The sequence below is a fragment of the Panicum hallii genome, chromosome 9 (genome assembly GCF_002211085.1).
Source record: "Panicum hallii strain FIL2 chromosome 9, PHallii_v3.1, whole genome shotgun sequence".
Taxonomy (NCBI): Eukaryota; Viridiplantae; Streptophyta; class Magnoliopsida; order Poales; family Poaceae; genus Panicum; species Panicum hallii.
In genome coordinates this window covers 60754041-60769610 of record NC_038050.1, presented here as the reverse complement: position 1 = coordinate 60769610, position 15570 = coordinate 60754041, and the positions used below count along the sequence as shown (strand labels likewise).

The following is a 15570-nucleotide window of genomic DNA, read 5'->3' as shown; positions in this document are numbered from 1 at the left end:
GACCAGGCCGCGCCGCCTTGGCACGCATGCCAAGGCCTCGGCCGCCCTGTATAAACGCCGCCCTAGTGCCCCTTGACCCATCGAGTCGCAGCCACCGCCTCGTGCCCCGCAAACCCTAGACCTAGCCCTAGCCCGCTTGCGCTGAGCTCGGGAGCATGGCCGTGCTGTGGACCCACCACCACGCCGCCTCGTCTCGACGACAAGTCGCCGCCGGAGCTTCCCTACGCGGTGAGCAACTCACCGGCCCTCTTCTCTCTCTCCTCTCTCTTTCTTGCTTCCTCGCAGGTCTGATTGCTCGCCGGCGCACCATCGAGCCGCCTCGCCATGGCACAAGTACCTCCCGGCCTCCCGTGCCCGTACCGGACCCTCCACCGCGTTCCCCATCTCGCGCTCTCTCTTCTCAGCCTTCCCCGCACGAAACCACCCTCCCCCCACCCCAGAGCATCGATTTCGACCAACTCCGGCGAGCCCCCCCCCCCCCTCCCCCGCCGCCGCCGCAACCAGCGCCGCCGCCCAAGCCCCCAAGCCGCTCTGCGCCTTCCAATCCCGATCCAACGGATCAGATTAGATCCAATCTGAGTCATGGTCAACCCTAGACTCTTTTTAGAAAAGCCTCTCTATTTTTATGAAATCAACCCGCAGTCCATGCTAGTTCAAAAGTATTTGCAAAACAATCCTTTTTCTTTTGTTTTAGCCCCTAAAATCTAACCCGCTGTCCAAATCTCTCTATTTTAAAATCTAAACCCTAGATTTTACGTTTATTTATATTTTAGCCCTTAGTTTCTTCGTTCAGAGCCCTTTTAAATTCAAATCTTTACAAATAAACCCTTAAAACTATGTTTTAGCCATAACTTCTCCGTTTTAACTCGGTTTTCATCGATTCTTATGCTCACGCGATCCTTGCGACGTATACAGTAGCTTAGTAATCTTGTTTTGTTCTGTTTACATTGTTTGGTGTACTGTTTAGTATTTGTTGTGCTTATTTGCTTGTATGAACTTGTGTGGTGCGATAAACGGTATGCAGTTCAAGGATCCGCAAGATCAAGGCTTTGAAGATGTGACAGTGCTTTGAGGAAGGCAAGTGGTCCTTGATGATACTTTGGTCCCAATAATCTTAATACGCACCTTTATTTTATATACATGAATGAGTCTATAATTTGATGGAACCCAAACTAAGAATGTGCCTAGTTTCTATTGTACTTTCTTGATTAAATCTAGGTTGTTTTACTTTATGTTGTAGCTATGCTTGTTGCTCATCTACTTAGACTTTGGTTGGTTAACCGGAAACAATGCTACACTTATTTTTATTTCATGTTCTGAAATACCTTTATAGTGTTAATTACAAGATCATTATTTTAATTGAAACATGGAGAACAACCACTCAGGAAAATAGTGCAACTATAATACTACATGGCTTTGATCTTGGCTAATTAATTAGAAACTTTAGCTTATGATAATCTTACCGAAAGGGCAAGAGGGGTTTCATCGTCGGGGTACAGCTCAGTCCTCTTGAGGTTATGATATGATTCTGGTTAAGGCGTCTTCCTCATTCCTCATTAGGAAGACATACGACCATTTTGATTTGAAACCTTAATAGATTGTCATAAGTTAACGAAACTTTGTAAAGGCTACATAGTGAATTCCTGCCACTCACTTCGTAAGTGTTTAAGTAACTTGCAAACTTGGGCATAGGTAAAATGTACAACCTCTGTAGAGTGAAAATTGATATATCAGTCGTGCTCACGGTTAAGAGCGGCTTGGACTCTCATATGATAATTGAACTTGAAGATGATCTAAATTGATGTTCTTTATTTATGTTGTTATTACTTTTCTCTTTTACTTACTTAAGAATTTCGGTATTTACTTACACTTAGTTAATGCTTGCTAAATAAAATTTGACCAACTAAAAGTGTTTATCGTAGTCAACCCATACCAACTATTCCTTAAAATTGGTCTTGCACGTCATATAATTTACTTCGCTTACTGAGTATCAACCATAAGTGTACTCACACTTGCTTTATTAAAACCAATACTGCTCAGAACAAGATAATTATCTGGAGTTCCCTGAAAACTTCGAGGAGTTCTAGGCGTTATCTGCCTGTGAAGTTGAAGTTGCATTGCTAGTTAAAAACGTTCATTTGTTTGCTTAAGATTAAAGCTTTCGGTCATATAATAAAGTACTTTAATACTCTCTTTAATTACGACATTATTTCGGATATACAATTATATCGTCTATCATATGTGTGTGAACTTGATCCTAACGCACATATACGCTGGTTTCCTCTTAAAATCGGATGTGACATATACCAACAAAGAAAGACCAATGGAATTTGGGTATAGAGAATTTAGATATCTGGAATGAGTGTATTCTCAGTAAATGACTTCTTAAAGAGTTTAGGATAATCTCTTAACAGAAAAAATACCAGAAGGAAAAAAAAAATCCATAACTCAAGTGGAAGGGAAATCAGATGACTCATATTTTTATCGGGACTTGTGAAGACCAAGAATCAATCCGTAAATATTGGCAATTTCCAAGTAAATAATGGAACTCAGAACTGTTTTGGGAAGATAAATGGCCGGTACCCAACCTCTCATCGAACAATACCCGCCAACATATACAACATTGCAAGTGTCCTCAATAGTGTGCCACTAAATGTTCTGTTCTGTCGAGCTTTAGCAGTGTACAAACTTGTGTGGCAACATTTTTTTTTTTGAAACGAGTGTGGCAACATTTGGTTGCTATAATATAGCCAATGTTCATCTACACAGAGTTGAAGGGATACTTTTAATTAGGTGGAGTAGATAGATCAGAATGGATCCTCTTCAGTACATTCAGTGATAATGCACTCCTTAATACAAGCTGGGCAAGAAATGCCAGTGGGGTAACAAATACATGTAAGGAATGAAGCCGGCAGCAAGAGCCTACCAATTACGATGAGGACGCACGGGGTTATACAGTTTCCATTACGTCGTCAACATCTACATGAGTTCCATTACGTTGTTTCACTTCAAATGCTTTCATAATCATGCAGATCGTATGGCTCTCTAATTCCACCTTACCTGCAGTCAATTTTATTGGACGTTTCTCACAGCTTAAGCTAAGGTTCGCTGACTAAGGGTCCTGAGGAGCAGTGCTAAATTTTTAGCACATATTAGCACTCATGTACATGCTAAAATTTTTAAGTTTTAGCTAAAATTTAGTCCACCCTATTAGCACTCCCTTTTGGATGAGCTAAACTAGTTTAGCACTTTCACCTATTAGCACTTGGATCCAAACAGGTTTTAAGAAGAAACTTTTTTTTCTCCATACGATAACAAATAGAATTCTTTTTTTACTAGCAGCGAATACGGAAGTCTTATAATCGGAAAGTCGAATCCGACATACTACCATTACATGACATGATGCGAATCCCATTCAGCTGCAATACGTTCACATGCCAGAGATGCATTGGTTTGAACTGAAACAAGAGAAGGCTAATCGAGCTGCGCACCACAATAACAACATTCAAATCAAGTTCCGAACCAGCAGCCGGCCTGCAAATCAGAGGAGGAATGGCTTCCGGTAGATGTCAAACATCTCTGAAGAACACAGCTGAGGCTCCTGCATCGTGTGTATGCAGTCCAGAGTGAGTGGCAGGGCTGTCAGTTCAGCAACAAAGCCGTGGCAAACTAACTAGGCAGAGCTCGCTCACCTGCACGCCGCTGGGCGGGATCATCCTGCGCACGTACGAGCCGAGCCTTCCGGGGAGGAGGCGGCTCCCGTGGCCGTCGCGGATCCTCGTCCGCATCGCGCTCAGCAGGCGCCCGTAGGTCGTCCCTGGTTCGGCCTCCACGGCCGCGATGAAGCTGTCCATCATGGCGCCGATCGATTCCGACTCAGGAAATCCCTGTACGGATCAAGCGGATGTGGAGTATCCATCCCAACACGCATAATCAGAGCAGAACAAGGCTGCAGACTGCAGTGCGAGGCTGGACTATGCAAAGTTTCATCGGAAGACGAAGCAGAGTCTGTCTGGGGTTCAGGACGTACGCTGGTGTCCGCGGACTTCTGGTCGTCTCTGCAGCTGCTGATGGAGATGACCAGGCCTCCATTGGGGCGCTTCCCCGTCCCACCAGGGTAGTGATTCTCCCACTGCCAGTACCCCGTTCTTGGAACGCAGAGAGATCGTGTGCCACATTTGGTTATAGGAGTATGTTTCTGTGGTCAGAGCTGAAAATTAAGATCCGGTGAGTACCTGGACAGGCGGCAGAGGTAGGGGAGGTCGATGATGGTGCCGCTGTGGCAGGTGTCCATGACAGCGTGCAGCTTCACGCCCCTGCCGAGCGGCCGGACGACGGACTCGTTGATCTCGTCGTCCAGGATGACGCCCCTCTGCTCGAAGTCCACCGGGCACAGCGCCTCGTTGTACCCGTCCACCTCGTCGTCCTTCAGGTCCACCTCCTGCATGCCGTGGCCGCAGAAGAGGAACACCAGCGAGTCGCCGGGGGCGCACCCCTCTGTCAACCACCGCATCGCCAGGAGCAGGTTCTGCCGCGTCGGCACCCTGCTCGGGTCCATCTCCTTCTCTGCCACCACCACACGATTGCATCAACTGTCAACTGACCTGATGATTACTTCGCTTCTCGCAAAATCTGCAAAGGAACAACACGAGGTTCTCGCTTGGCTTGGTTACCGGTGAGCTCGAGGATACAGTCGCCGGGGAACCCAAACTTGTCGCAGAGGAGGCGCCTCATCGCCTTGACGTCGTTGACCGTGCCCTTGAGCTCGTGCGCGGTGCCCCTGTAGCTGACGCCGACGAGGAGCGCGCGCTTCTTGCCGCGTATCTTGGGGTAGCTCGCCGGAATCTCTCGCCCCGCGGAGAGCGTCAGCGACCTCGGAGGCGAGGTTACGGCGAGCGCCACCGTCGTGGCGCTGTCGCCCATGCCCACGCCGCGCTGTCGCTCAATGCGCGTCAGCCGGTGGCAGAACGCGCACCAGACGCTGGAGCCGGAACCGGACGGCGTGGCGAGGCCCATGAGGCCGCAATGGCTGCACCACGCTGCCGCCGCCGTCGCCGTGCAGAGTGGCCTCGTGTTCCCCATGGGGATGATTGGATGAAGCTCCGGCGACCGGCGGTGTCTGTCTTCAACACGCACGGTGTTCTATAGATGTTGGAGGTGCGCGCGTAGAGCTAGAGCACTAGTGATATATGCTTAGCAGATTTTGCCGGCCACGTGGAATAATAACGAATCTTAAAGCAAAGAAGCACGACGCCAATGTGGTAAGTAAAGAAAGGATCCTCTGTTCCAGGAACCAAGCGGTCAGGGGCTGCCGGCCGCTGCTTTTGATGAGTGCGGTTACCAGAGAATATGATTGAAGTCGAATTACGGGTGGTGCAAGTACTCTACTGCTTCCTCTGTTTCAAAATATATATTATTTTGATTTTTTTATATTTATAATATTTGCTTTGTATCTAGATATAATATATGTCTAGATGCATAATAAAATCTATGAATCTAAAAAAATTAAAATAATCAATATTTTAGAACGGAGGAAGTAGCAAGATTCAAAAATTGATGGTCATCTGTTGTCCAAATATTAGTGACTAGTATATGCATATTATTCGTTGATGCAGAGTCCACACATTATACTTCCTTCATCCTCAAGGCTTGTGGGGGAGTGGTGGTGGTGGTGTGTGTGTGTGGGGGGGGGGGGGGGGGGGGGGGGCTCCTTGAAGAGACCATTGTCTGAAAAGGATCTTTGCATCTTGATAACCCTTTCTTTAATAGTTCTGCAATAATTCAAGCACTTGGAATCAAATAATTTTTTAATCACCCTTGGATGTAGACAGTAAAATAATTTTTTTAACAATCAGTGAAGTAACCGAGAGATTATCAGAAGATTTTATTGCACGGCACATGAAAAAAACCCTGGAGTTTTCATGGTTCAAAGTGCATATAATATATGGCTCTCAAATTGCAAGATGTTCAGGAAATTGCAAGATGTTCAGGTCTGTATAGTGTCGAGTTCAGTACCTTATGGAGATAGAAAACTATGGAATCGATTGTGGTAAGAAAATATTATTGGGTGCCTAATATGTTTTTTCTACATCAAAAAATCTAGTTACTTGAATAATTTTGACTCATATATAAATTTTAACATATGGATATTTTTCTAAATACCTAAAATTATAAATGCTTACAAAATGCCATGATGCTCAACCTTTTCTATCTCCTTTTGTCACAATATGTTTATCTTCTTTTGCTTCTTTCATGCACTAGCTTTGTGGCATTCGATTCCTCCATGATGAATAAAAATCACGCCAGTTCTTAAGCTTTGGATTCTTATTTACAGAAACCTGTATATGATATTATATAGTTTACATTATACTTTAACTTGTTCGTGTGTCTATTGTAACTATTTGAGTTTCTCTGTGCGCATGTACATAAATTCCAACTTTATCTATTACTAATGCAAAATATTCCCTCCATTTTCTTTTGATAGTCCTATTTCATCTTGACACAATGACCAAGAAAACAACCTCACTTATCATAGAATAAATGCAACAGACTTTTTAGTTGGTCCTCCAATGTTTTAACTAGGACCTTCTCATTACAAGTGCTATTTATTGCCATAGCCTATAGCGATAGCAAATAGGACTATCATTTGTGAACATTTGGATTTTTGAAATAGAACTATCAAAAGAGAATGAAGCGAGCAGGGCTTATTAGAACTATTTAAGGTCTAGCTCCTATGCATTTATTTAGTTTCTGGTAATATTATGTGCACGCACTTATTCTTTGTTTTAGTGCATGCATGCATTTGTTGATGTGCTCCCAAAATGTATCCTGTTCACATGGTTAAAGTGCATATTAATTAACTTTGTAACTACTATTGTGTTAAGTTTAGGTCACTACTAGAAACCGCAAATTTCCATACGGTTCTAAATCCTAATGAGAGGACAAGTAACCGTAGGGAAATATTTGCCCTAGAAGTTTTCGTAGGAAAGATTCGTAGGGACAATTTTGACGGGAAATAAGATGTGCCCTACGATTTCCTGATAAAACCTAGGGAAATAAGTTTTTCCCTAGGACTTCTCAGCTCTAGGAAACCCTCTCACGTGGCATGCTTGTCTTATGTGGATAGGTTATTTCCCTACCATGTTGTTAGCCTAGGGTTTATTTCCCTGCCATGTTGTTAGCCTAGGGAACATCTTCTCAAGGTTTTTTTTTCTTATTATTTCTTTTTCACCGGGATGGCTCCAGCCTCCAGGTGACGCCGCCGCCGAAGGCGACTCGCCCAACCCTGCGAGCGGCTCGCCGGGTGACCTTGACCAGCTCCTTCTCATCGGGCAGAAATTTTTGGGGGAGATCGATTTGGAGAGAGAGAGAGAGAGAGAGAGAGAGAGAGAGAGAGAGAGAGATTTGAGGAAAGGTAGGAGCCCCGGGTATTTTACAGGCACGCGCGTGCGAGATCCAAATTTTGGTTTTCCCTACGGTTCTGTACAGATTCCTAGGGATACATGCCACCACGGTACCAACGCGGAAGAATATTTCGTGATCGCTCCTAGGAAAGAAAGGTATGTTTCCCTACGGTTTTGAAATTTCATTGTAGGGAAATAAATATTCCCTAGGATGTTGTGCATTTTTCTAGGGAAACCATAGGATTCTTGTAGTGAGTATGTTTTGTAATGGAATCCTCCTCTTATATTTATGATGAGTCCCGGGTTACAAAGCTTGATCTGAACTATCCTTATATTGCTAATACGACTCAAGTCACATAATAACCAGCATCACTAGATAAATCTGACATATATTCTAACACATATGATGCCTCCACAAGCCATTGTTCAACCATAGCACATACCAACGTACGCCATGCTTAAGGTGTGCATTGATCAACTCATGGACTGTCTGCTTCAAATTCTACAAAATTCCAGCATGGTTATAGCTCTTAATTTCAAACCACTTGATCACACAAGAATGCCACTGTTCACTAGCTAACACGGAAAGAAATGATCTACAAATGAAAACACCTACAAGCTGCGCCAATCACAAACTCGTTTGTTGTATGCATTTTGCATTGTATAAAAACGATGCAGGCGACCACACATGTTCAACTTGGATCACAAGAGGAAGGGCTTCCTGTAGATGTCGAACGTTTCCGAAGCGCACAGCTGGGGCTCCTGCACGCGAGACCAATCCAGGACAGGCAGAGGATCAGCCAGGGATAAAATCAGGCGTAGCAATGCACGTTTGCTTCCAGCGATTTTCGACGACCGTGAAGTGTACCTGCGCGCAGCTGAAGGTGATGACCCGGCGGAAGAAGGTGCCGATGGGACCGGGGATGCCGAGCTCGCCGCCGTTGTCGCGGATGGTGGCCCTCATCGCCGTGAGCAGGCGGCCGTAGGTGGTGCCCGGCTCCGACTCCACTGCCTTGATGAAGCTGTACGTCATGGCGCCGGTCGAGGTGGAGCCCGAGAACGCCTGCACAGTCCACGGACAGAGAGACGGTTGAGCAGGCAGGGCAACAGTGTGGCCGTGCCTGTTGGCCACAGCAGGTAGCCGGGTGCGTCTCACTGACCGTGGTGTCCTGCGAGGTCTGGCTGTCGCCGCAGCCGCTGATCGAGATCGCGAGGCCGCCGCTGGTGCATTTCTGCTCGCTGGAGAACCGTGTCTGCTGGTTCTCCCATTGCCAGTACCCGGTCCTGGAGAAGACGAGGGATTCAACTCGGTCGTCAGGCCGGGATTGTTTGTTTGGTTGTTCTGAGGGAATCATGTTAGTGTGATGTGATGCTGGGAAAACGTGAACCGTACCTGGACAGGCGGCAGAGGTAGGGGAGGTCGAGGATGGTGCCGCTGTGGCAGGTGTCCACGATGGCGTGCAGCTTCACGCCCCTGCCCAGCGGCCGGACGATGGTGGCGTTGATCTCGTCGTCCAGGATGACGCCGCCGCGGGGGTCCTCGAAGTCCACCGGGCACAGCGCCTCGTCGTAGCCGTCCGCCTCGTCGCCGTTGTTGTCCAGCTTCTGCACGCCGTGCCCGGAGAAGTGGAACACCAGGGAGTCCCCGGCGGTGGCGCCGTCCACGAGCCACCGCAGCGCGCGCATCAGGTTCCCCCTCGTCGGCACCCGGTACGGGTCCCCGTCCTCCTCTGCAAATTAACCATCAGAGACACCAGAAACGGTATCGATCGATCAGCACGCCAGGATGGATGGAACGCCACGGGCATCGATTGATCTTGATCTACTACGTACGCGTGAGGACGAGGATGCAGTCGGCCGGGAAGCCGAAGCGCTCGCGGAGCAGGTAGCCCATGCAGTTGACGTCGTTGACGGCGCCCTTGAGCTCGTACCGGGTGCCGGCGTAGCTGATCCCCACGAGCAGCGCGCGCTTCTTGCAGCCGCGGGCACGCGGGTAGCTCGCCGGCAGCTGGGAAAACGACGCCGCGGAGGAGGAGGGGGGCGGCGGCGCCTGCGGCGACGCCAAGGCGTTGATGAGGCCCTTGATGAACCCCACGGCGGCGTGGTGCAGGCCGTGCGGGCGGCGCTCGACGCGCGTGACGGCGTGGCAGAGCGCGCACCGCACGGAGCGCGCCCCGGGGCCACGGACAGGCACGCGCCGCAGCGGGCGCACCACGTCGTGCGCGCCGGCGGCCGCGCGCTCGCTGCCATGGCGCTGGGCGGCGCGGCGCGGATGCCGATCCGCGGCTAGCTAGTTTCTCCGCGCGGCGCCCCTGGAACGGACGACGTGTCGATCGGCCGTACACGTGGGACGACGGCGGATCGGAGAACAACTACGACGACAAGCCACAAGCGCAGCAGCCAAGTCTCAGGTGACAAGTGCCAGACTACCAGGTGCCGAGTAGGGCGGTAGGCTCTCGTGCCTAGGCGAGGAACATTCTCTTGGAGCGAGCATTGTTTTTCTAGACGGCAAGGAATTCGCGTTGGAGTCCGGAGAAAGTTTTGTGCGCTGTGGCTAGAAGATGTCACATCGATGCTCCTTTCGGTTGCACCATGGCTGTGCTTGCTTTATTCGAGGAGCAATTTGATTGCTGCTTTATTCGACGTGTGGGTAAGCCAGAATGGGATTCATATTCTGTTTTTGGAAGAGTGACTTGAAAGTTTCAAAGGAAAATGCATTTCGAGGTTCTCCAGAAAAAGGAAAAAAATAAAATTTGAAATAAAAAAAAACGAGGGGAAGAAGCATCCTGACGAGCTGCACAGGCTAGGAAATAGAAGAAGCTTCTTGACGAAATGGAAAAAAGAGAGGAAGAAACAGCTTGACGAGGTTCGAAGAGGGGAAAAGCAGAGGGAAGGAGACGAAGCTTGATAAAGAAATGGGAAAAAGAAAAATAGTTGGGGTGAGAGAGGCTCGAACTCTCGACCTCAGGATCACTCAATTAGCTATGAGACCTACGCGCTAGCCAACTGCGCCACCACCCCTTTGTCACATACAGCGTTGAAACTAGCTTGCATACTTTTCAGAAGAACAAAAAAATATTGCATGGAAAACGACCAATTTCACCGCCTGCCTGTTTTACCGTAGATTTTTCACCATCGACAGGACCCGGATAACAGCGTAAGTAAATGGAAGAGAGTTTCTTCCGGGCAACATGTGGTCCATTCATATGACGATGGGCGGATCTAGATCGAGGCCAGGCCGCCTGTGTCATGATGGGCCAGGCTGGGCAAGTGCACAACACTAATTACAGCCGCGCCTGCTCCGTCCGCTCTAGTGCCTGCCCCAGGAAGGAGCAGCATCTCCCCCTAGTCAACAATGCATCCTTGAGCAAACACCATGTTCGGGCACGGGCGCAGGGACCACGCCGCTAGCGACTCGGCGCGATCTATTGCGCGACCAGCCACGCAACTACCTACCACTGCTGGTAGGCAACAGAGAGCGCAATGGTTTGGCACATGAGAAATGAGGGACGGTGATGCCACTGTGCAAGGACGGAGCTGCTGCGCTACAGGCCTCTGTTCCGCGACCACGACAACGATAGGGACATGAGACCTCAGGGCCAGAACAGAGCTGTTTTCCTCCACAGGTGGTGGTACTAGGGACACTGCCGAAGGAGCGGTACAGACGAGAGGTTGAACAGAAAAGGAGGAGCGGCCGATTCCACAGTTTGACTTGAACCCCGCCCGTGCGCGCGTGCTGCGTAGGTGGTCTGGGCCTGATTCACGGTCTCCTCGTTGACAATATTGGCTGGTTTCCTGATCGGTCTCGCGGCCAAAATTAGATCAGCTCCTTTCTTTCTTCCGGTCACGCACGATACGCGACGTGTTCGGCGTGCGCGCGTGTGAGGAACGCCTGGTACTTTTCGAGGCGCGATTTAATCGTGCGCCTGCGCGTGCTCGCACGGCGACACTGACGTCTCTAGCTAGCTACCTGCTGCTTTGTTAATGTGGGATATTCTGAAATCCTTGTTGTTTCTTGCAGTCTAAGGGCGGAGGAGGCTCCCGCTCAGATTCCTGTTTTCAGTAGATGCTCAGTTTCGATCGAAACAAGGATTCTAGGCATGTATGTGGAGGCCAGGACGTGTGAATTTTTTCCATGGATCGACGAAATCTGGTGAGGCTAGCTGAGGGAGTCGAACGAGAGGGTTGGTGGTGGTGTGCAATAATGTGCTGCTTCTGCTGTGCTGGTTGTGTGGTTGGTGAGTTTTCCTGCAACTTCTAGTGGAAAAAACAGCAAAGGGTAATGAGGAAATTCTCAAACTCGAAAGGCACGCGCACACTCGTCATCCGCCTGATTTGGATTTGGGTTAGGTGAAGTTTGGAAATCAAGTTCTTGCCTGCCTGGTGGCGTTGGAAGTAAAGCAAAGCAAACACCGTTTTGATCTCCACTCTTCCTTGCCGGGACACGTATGTACGCCAGGATCGGTTTCTGATCGCGTCCTCCGCTTGCTACTGTCCATGTCATCCTATGCATTCCATTTTTTTAGTATAATAAAAAGTGCGCGCAGCTCACTGGAGGATTTAGACAGCTTAGCATCTCTTAAGCTAGGGCCTAACAACAATTTTTTTTAACAAGAATCGTACAACAAAATCTAGAGCTTTCTCTTCTACAAAAAGGGCTTGCCAATTTAAATTGGTGGCTTGGATTCTCCGGCGCCACTGCCTCTTCTTTATCGATGCTGCTTAGCCTCTATGCTTCGGAATTGTTTCTATGGCTGATTTATTACTAATCCTTTCAGTACCCTTCGCAATTTCTCTGCCGGTTCTATCATGACGCATATGGAAACTAGCGATTTCCCTATCGCTTCTACCAATACGTACAGGGAAATGTGTAATTTTCCTACGCATAGGAAAAAAATCATTGTCTTGTATGTTCTGTCATTTACCTAGCGTTTTGCGCTAATCAGTAGAAAAATTTGTAGTTCCGTACTGGTTTGGCCATAACCATAAAAAAGATCATCACGCACAAAGGATATTCTAGTTTTCAGTAGCAGAAGCACATGAACTCATCTAGAACAGTGCAAAGTTCAAAATTGTTCCAAAGTTAGTTCCTAGTTATGGTTTTCAACAACTAGTATAGGTGCATGTGTATCTTTAAAAAAAAATTATCAAGCAAGAATTTAAGAGTGACATAAAAATATATTAGGTCTCATTCACAATGGAGGATAACAAGTTAAGGAATTTTGTATGGTTGAATTACTATAAAAAAGTTACTCATGATCTACGCAACTACCCATGTGCTCCATGATGTACGCCACTATATTAAAAGGTACATTATTTTTGTGAATCCACACAGCACACCGTCCACCAAAACTCCTCGCTGCGGAAGCTTAAATGGACTCATTTCTTTAACCATAGTCAACTTTCAGGGTCCAAATACCATAGCAATGTTGTGAGAAATCATCTTCTTGTACTTTTCATTTTTCTAGATCATCAGCAATCAGATTGACGGCCTATTCAGTAGAGCTGCTCCACTGAAGTTAGCGTACTTGTATGTCCCATAAGTACATTTTTTACACATAGTAGTTACTACTCGGTAATATAAAACCAGTAAAATGAAACATCCACTATTCAATAGCTATGCCCCTTGATTTTGTTGATTTGCATGCTTACCTTGATGCATATTTTTAGTCTTGCTTACAGGTCAAATGGCTAAACAAACAATTGAACAAGCTTAAGCCCTTTGTTGAAGAGGTAAGGTAACTTCGTTGGTTCCTTCAGGAAACTTCATTTTTAATGTCAGAAATAGAGAACACTAGACCTTGTTTTGGACAATCTTCTCCTGAAATTTAAGATATGAAATAATATTAAATAATATTTTGGTTCGTATACCTATTGATGAAAAAATGAAATAAAAAAACTCAATTGACCCTCTTTTTGACACGTGACCATATTTGAATTTTCATACTCGCATTTTATTGCACTTTGTTATTACCGAACCATATCTATGACCATAGTTTGCACATGATTCTTTCCTCACACTCTATGACACTTATCGGTCATGAAGTAATGTTTGCCCAATTGCAGACAACAAATGCACCTCAATGAAGTTTATTTAGAGAAGAAAACAAATTACTATATTCTAAATGTATTTATAGCACATGCCATATAACTTTATGCATATGTCTAGCTGCATTGGTGCATTGCAAGTATAAAAATAGTAATCCCAGTAGTGGCTTTTCAGTGACGAGCGATAATTGTGGATCAACAAAGCTTAAGACTAGCATATTCCATGCATACACCAAGTCACCATGCAACTATATCCATTTTTATCCTTGGAACACTCCTAGTCCGCGATCCACTGACACTAAAATTAGTACATGGCCCACAACCGCGAAGGTATATACTATCCATTTTTATATTTTTATCGATAGAACACTACCAGTCATGATCCTTACTGCTAACAATAGCACATTGCTAGAAACCCTGGAGGCATAGCGGAATCTATCCATCCAGTAATACCACCAAGGTCGGCTCCCACCCCTATCCATTTTTACCGGCAGAACACTACCAGTCGTGGTTCATTGCTACTAAAATTAGCACATGGGTAGAAACTTTGGAGGTGTAGGCAGCGGGGAATATCTCATCCAGGAATTCCGTCAAGGGTCGGCTTTGTTACATGACGGTGTCGACATTTACTATAAAAATTGATTTATGACTCCTAATCATGGTTTTAAATCGCCAGCTAAAACGTTTAGCGGCAGGGCTGGCATTACGGCGTTTAGCAGGCTACAACTAGCTTTAGCGATCTAAATAGTACAGTGGCTGCCCTTCCTAACAGTTATAGCCGAATTTAACGGCAGCTATAGCCAGCTATTTAACACCTTGCTCCTGGCAGTAACCTTTGGTGTCCTTGCAAAAAAATAGTATAACCTTTAGTGTATGCAAGCCAGACCGTCTCGAAGCAAAGCAATGCCCGTACCAATATGAGCTCAGCAAAAACCGTTTCTATTCTATAAGAGCTGCTTATAAAAAGAAAAAAAGAAAAAAATGAGAGTGTGACAAGAGCAACTTCCGGCTACAGCACGCTGGTCCCACCTGAAGTGAGCACACTCTACTCTCGTGCGATTGCTCCGGCACTTTGCGGTGGTCCAAGACAGCACCCTCGTGAGCGAGGTAGGTGCTCGTCCACTCTGTGGTGCCATCGTGGAGGTGGTGGTTACAACAGTTACCCATCCCGTCATCTTGTGGTGGCTCCCGGCTCCGCTCGGCGCCGAGCCGGCTTGCTGTGCGGCTCGAGTACAGTGCACGTAGCATTCTCTGTCAGTGCTAGTAGCGTGGCGCTAGTGATTAGATAATAGTGATTATTGTTTAGTCATTATAGAGGTCCCCATAAGGCCATTGTCTAAAAGTTTAGAAGCCTTCTCAGCTCTTGTTACTCACCAACTCCGGTAGGCAAGTCAAAAGAAGACGAAACGGACTCGCACACCTAACGATTATCAAAACAACTGCTCCGGTGCATGAATGGATGCAACAGCTCCTGCAGTTTTTTTTTCTCGAGATAGATTTCTTAAGTACGGGTGTATTATGCGCCAATGTCCATGATAAAACTATGGGGACGACTAAGGTTAATTACTGACATCAATGATAAAATTATGTCGACAAGCAATATTAATTACTGAGGAACAACCATAGTCCTGTCATTAGGATACGATTAAAGATGATATGATACTGACGATATTTTTCCATCACCCTAGCAGCACTAACACGCAAATTGACGGACGATGCCAAAGTGACATAGGAAATTTCCAGAACTTTGAATGTATCTGCGGATTCGGGGGGGGAATGCTCAAGCTCTCTAGGCTGGACATACTGACGCAAGTGTCCAGTGCTCAAACCAGGAATCACTAGCATACACACGGAGACCGAACCATAGGCGTACACGTGTCTTCTGTTGGCGGGCTAACATCACCCGTATAGTCCATTTTTTCCCTATCATCACTCACCAGCACCACTAATCCCCCCACTAACCACCAACTCGGGCCGGCTAGCAGCGAATCATCAGCTCGCCCGAGTGAAGCCGAAGCAGATGCAGATCAGCAGCACGACGCGGCCCCACCGGTCATCCGCTTACCTAACCTTCCGGCCCCGGTTCCAAGTGGAGGAAACCGCGAGCCGCCAGCCCAAA

The 15570-nt window shown here is 47.0% G+C and overlaps 1 protein-coding gene, 1 non-coding gene and 1 pseudogene across 2 annotated transcripts; all 3 read right to left on the bottom strand.

The window, feature by feature from the left end:
- Window positions 1-3312: 3312 nt before the first annotated feature.
- Window positions 3313-5194, bottom strand: LOC112878348 (metacaspase-1-like). Its single transcript, XM_025942809.1, has 5 exons — window positions 4674-5194; window positions 4236-4566; window positions 4031-4148; window positions 3693-3887; window positions 3313-3601 (listed from the first exon to the last, which is right to left on the bottom strand). The coding sequence occupies exons 1-5, from the start codon at window positions 5080-5082 to the stop codon at window positions 3542-3544; spliced, it is 1113 nt and encodes a 370-aa protein (XP_025798594.1). The 5' UTR covers window positions 5083-5194; the 3' UTR covers window positions 3313-3541.
- Window positions 5195-7776: 2582 nt separating this feature from the next.
- Window positions 7777-9923, bottom strand: LOC112873512 (annotated as a pseudogene).
- Window positions 9924-10338: 415 nt separating this feature from the next.
- Window positions 10339-10424, bottom strand: TRNAM-CAU. The gene is given in 2 exon segments: window positions 10339-10374; window positions 10387-10424. It is a non-coding gene; the product is annotated as a tRNA-Met (tRNA).
- Between the last annotated feature and the right edge of the window lie 5146 nt (window positions 10425-15570).

Bases quoted from the DNA above. Each gene is read 5' to 3' on its own strand.
- LOC112878348 (XM_025942809.1), bottom strand. From the start codon at position 5,082: ATGGGGAACACGAGGCCACTCTGCACGGCGACGGCGGCGGCAGCGTGG. The intron at 4,149-4,235 runs GTACTCACCGGA...CTGCGTTCCAAG, and splicing joins TACCTCTGCCGCCTGTCCAG to AACGGGGTACTGGCAGTGGG. The intron at 3,888-4,030 runs GTACGTCCTGAA...TGATCCGTACAG, and splicing joins AGAAGTCCGCGGACACCAGC to GGATTTCCTGAGTCGGAATC.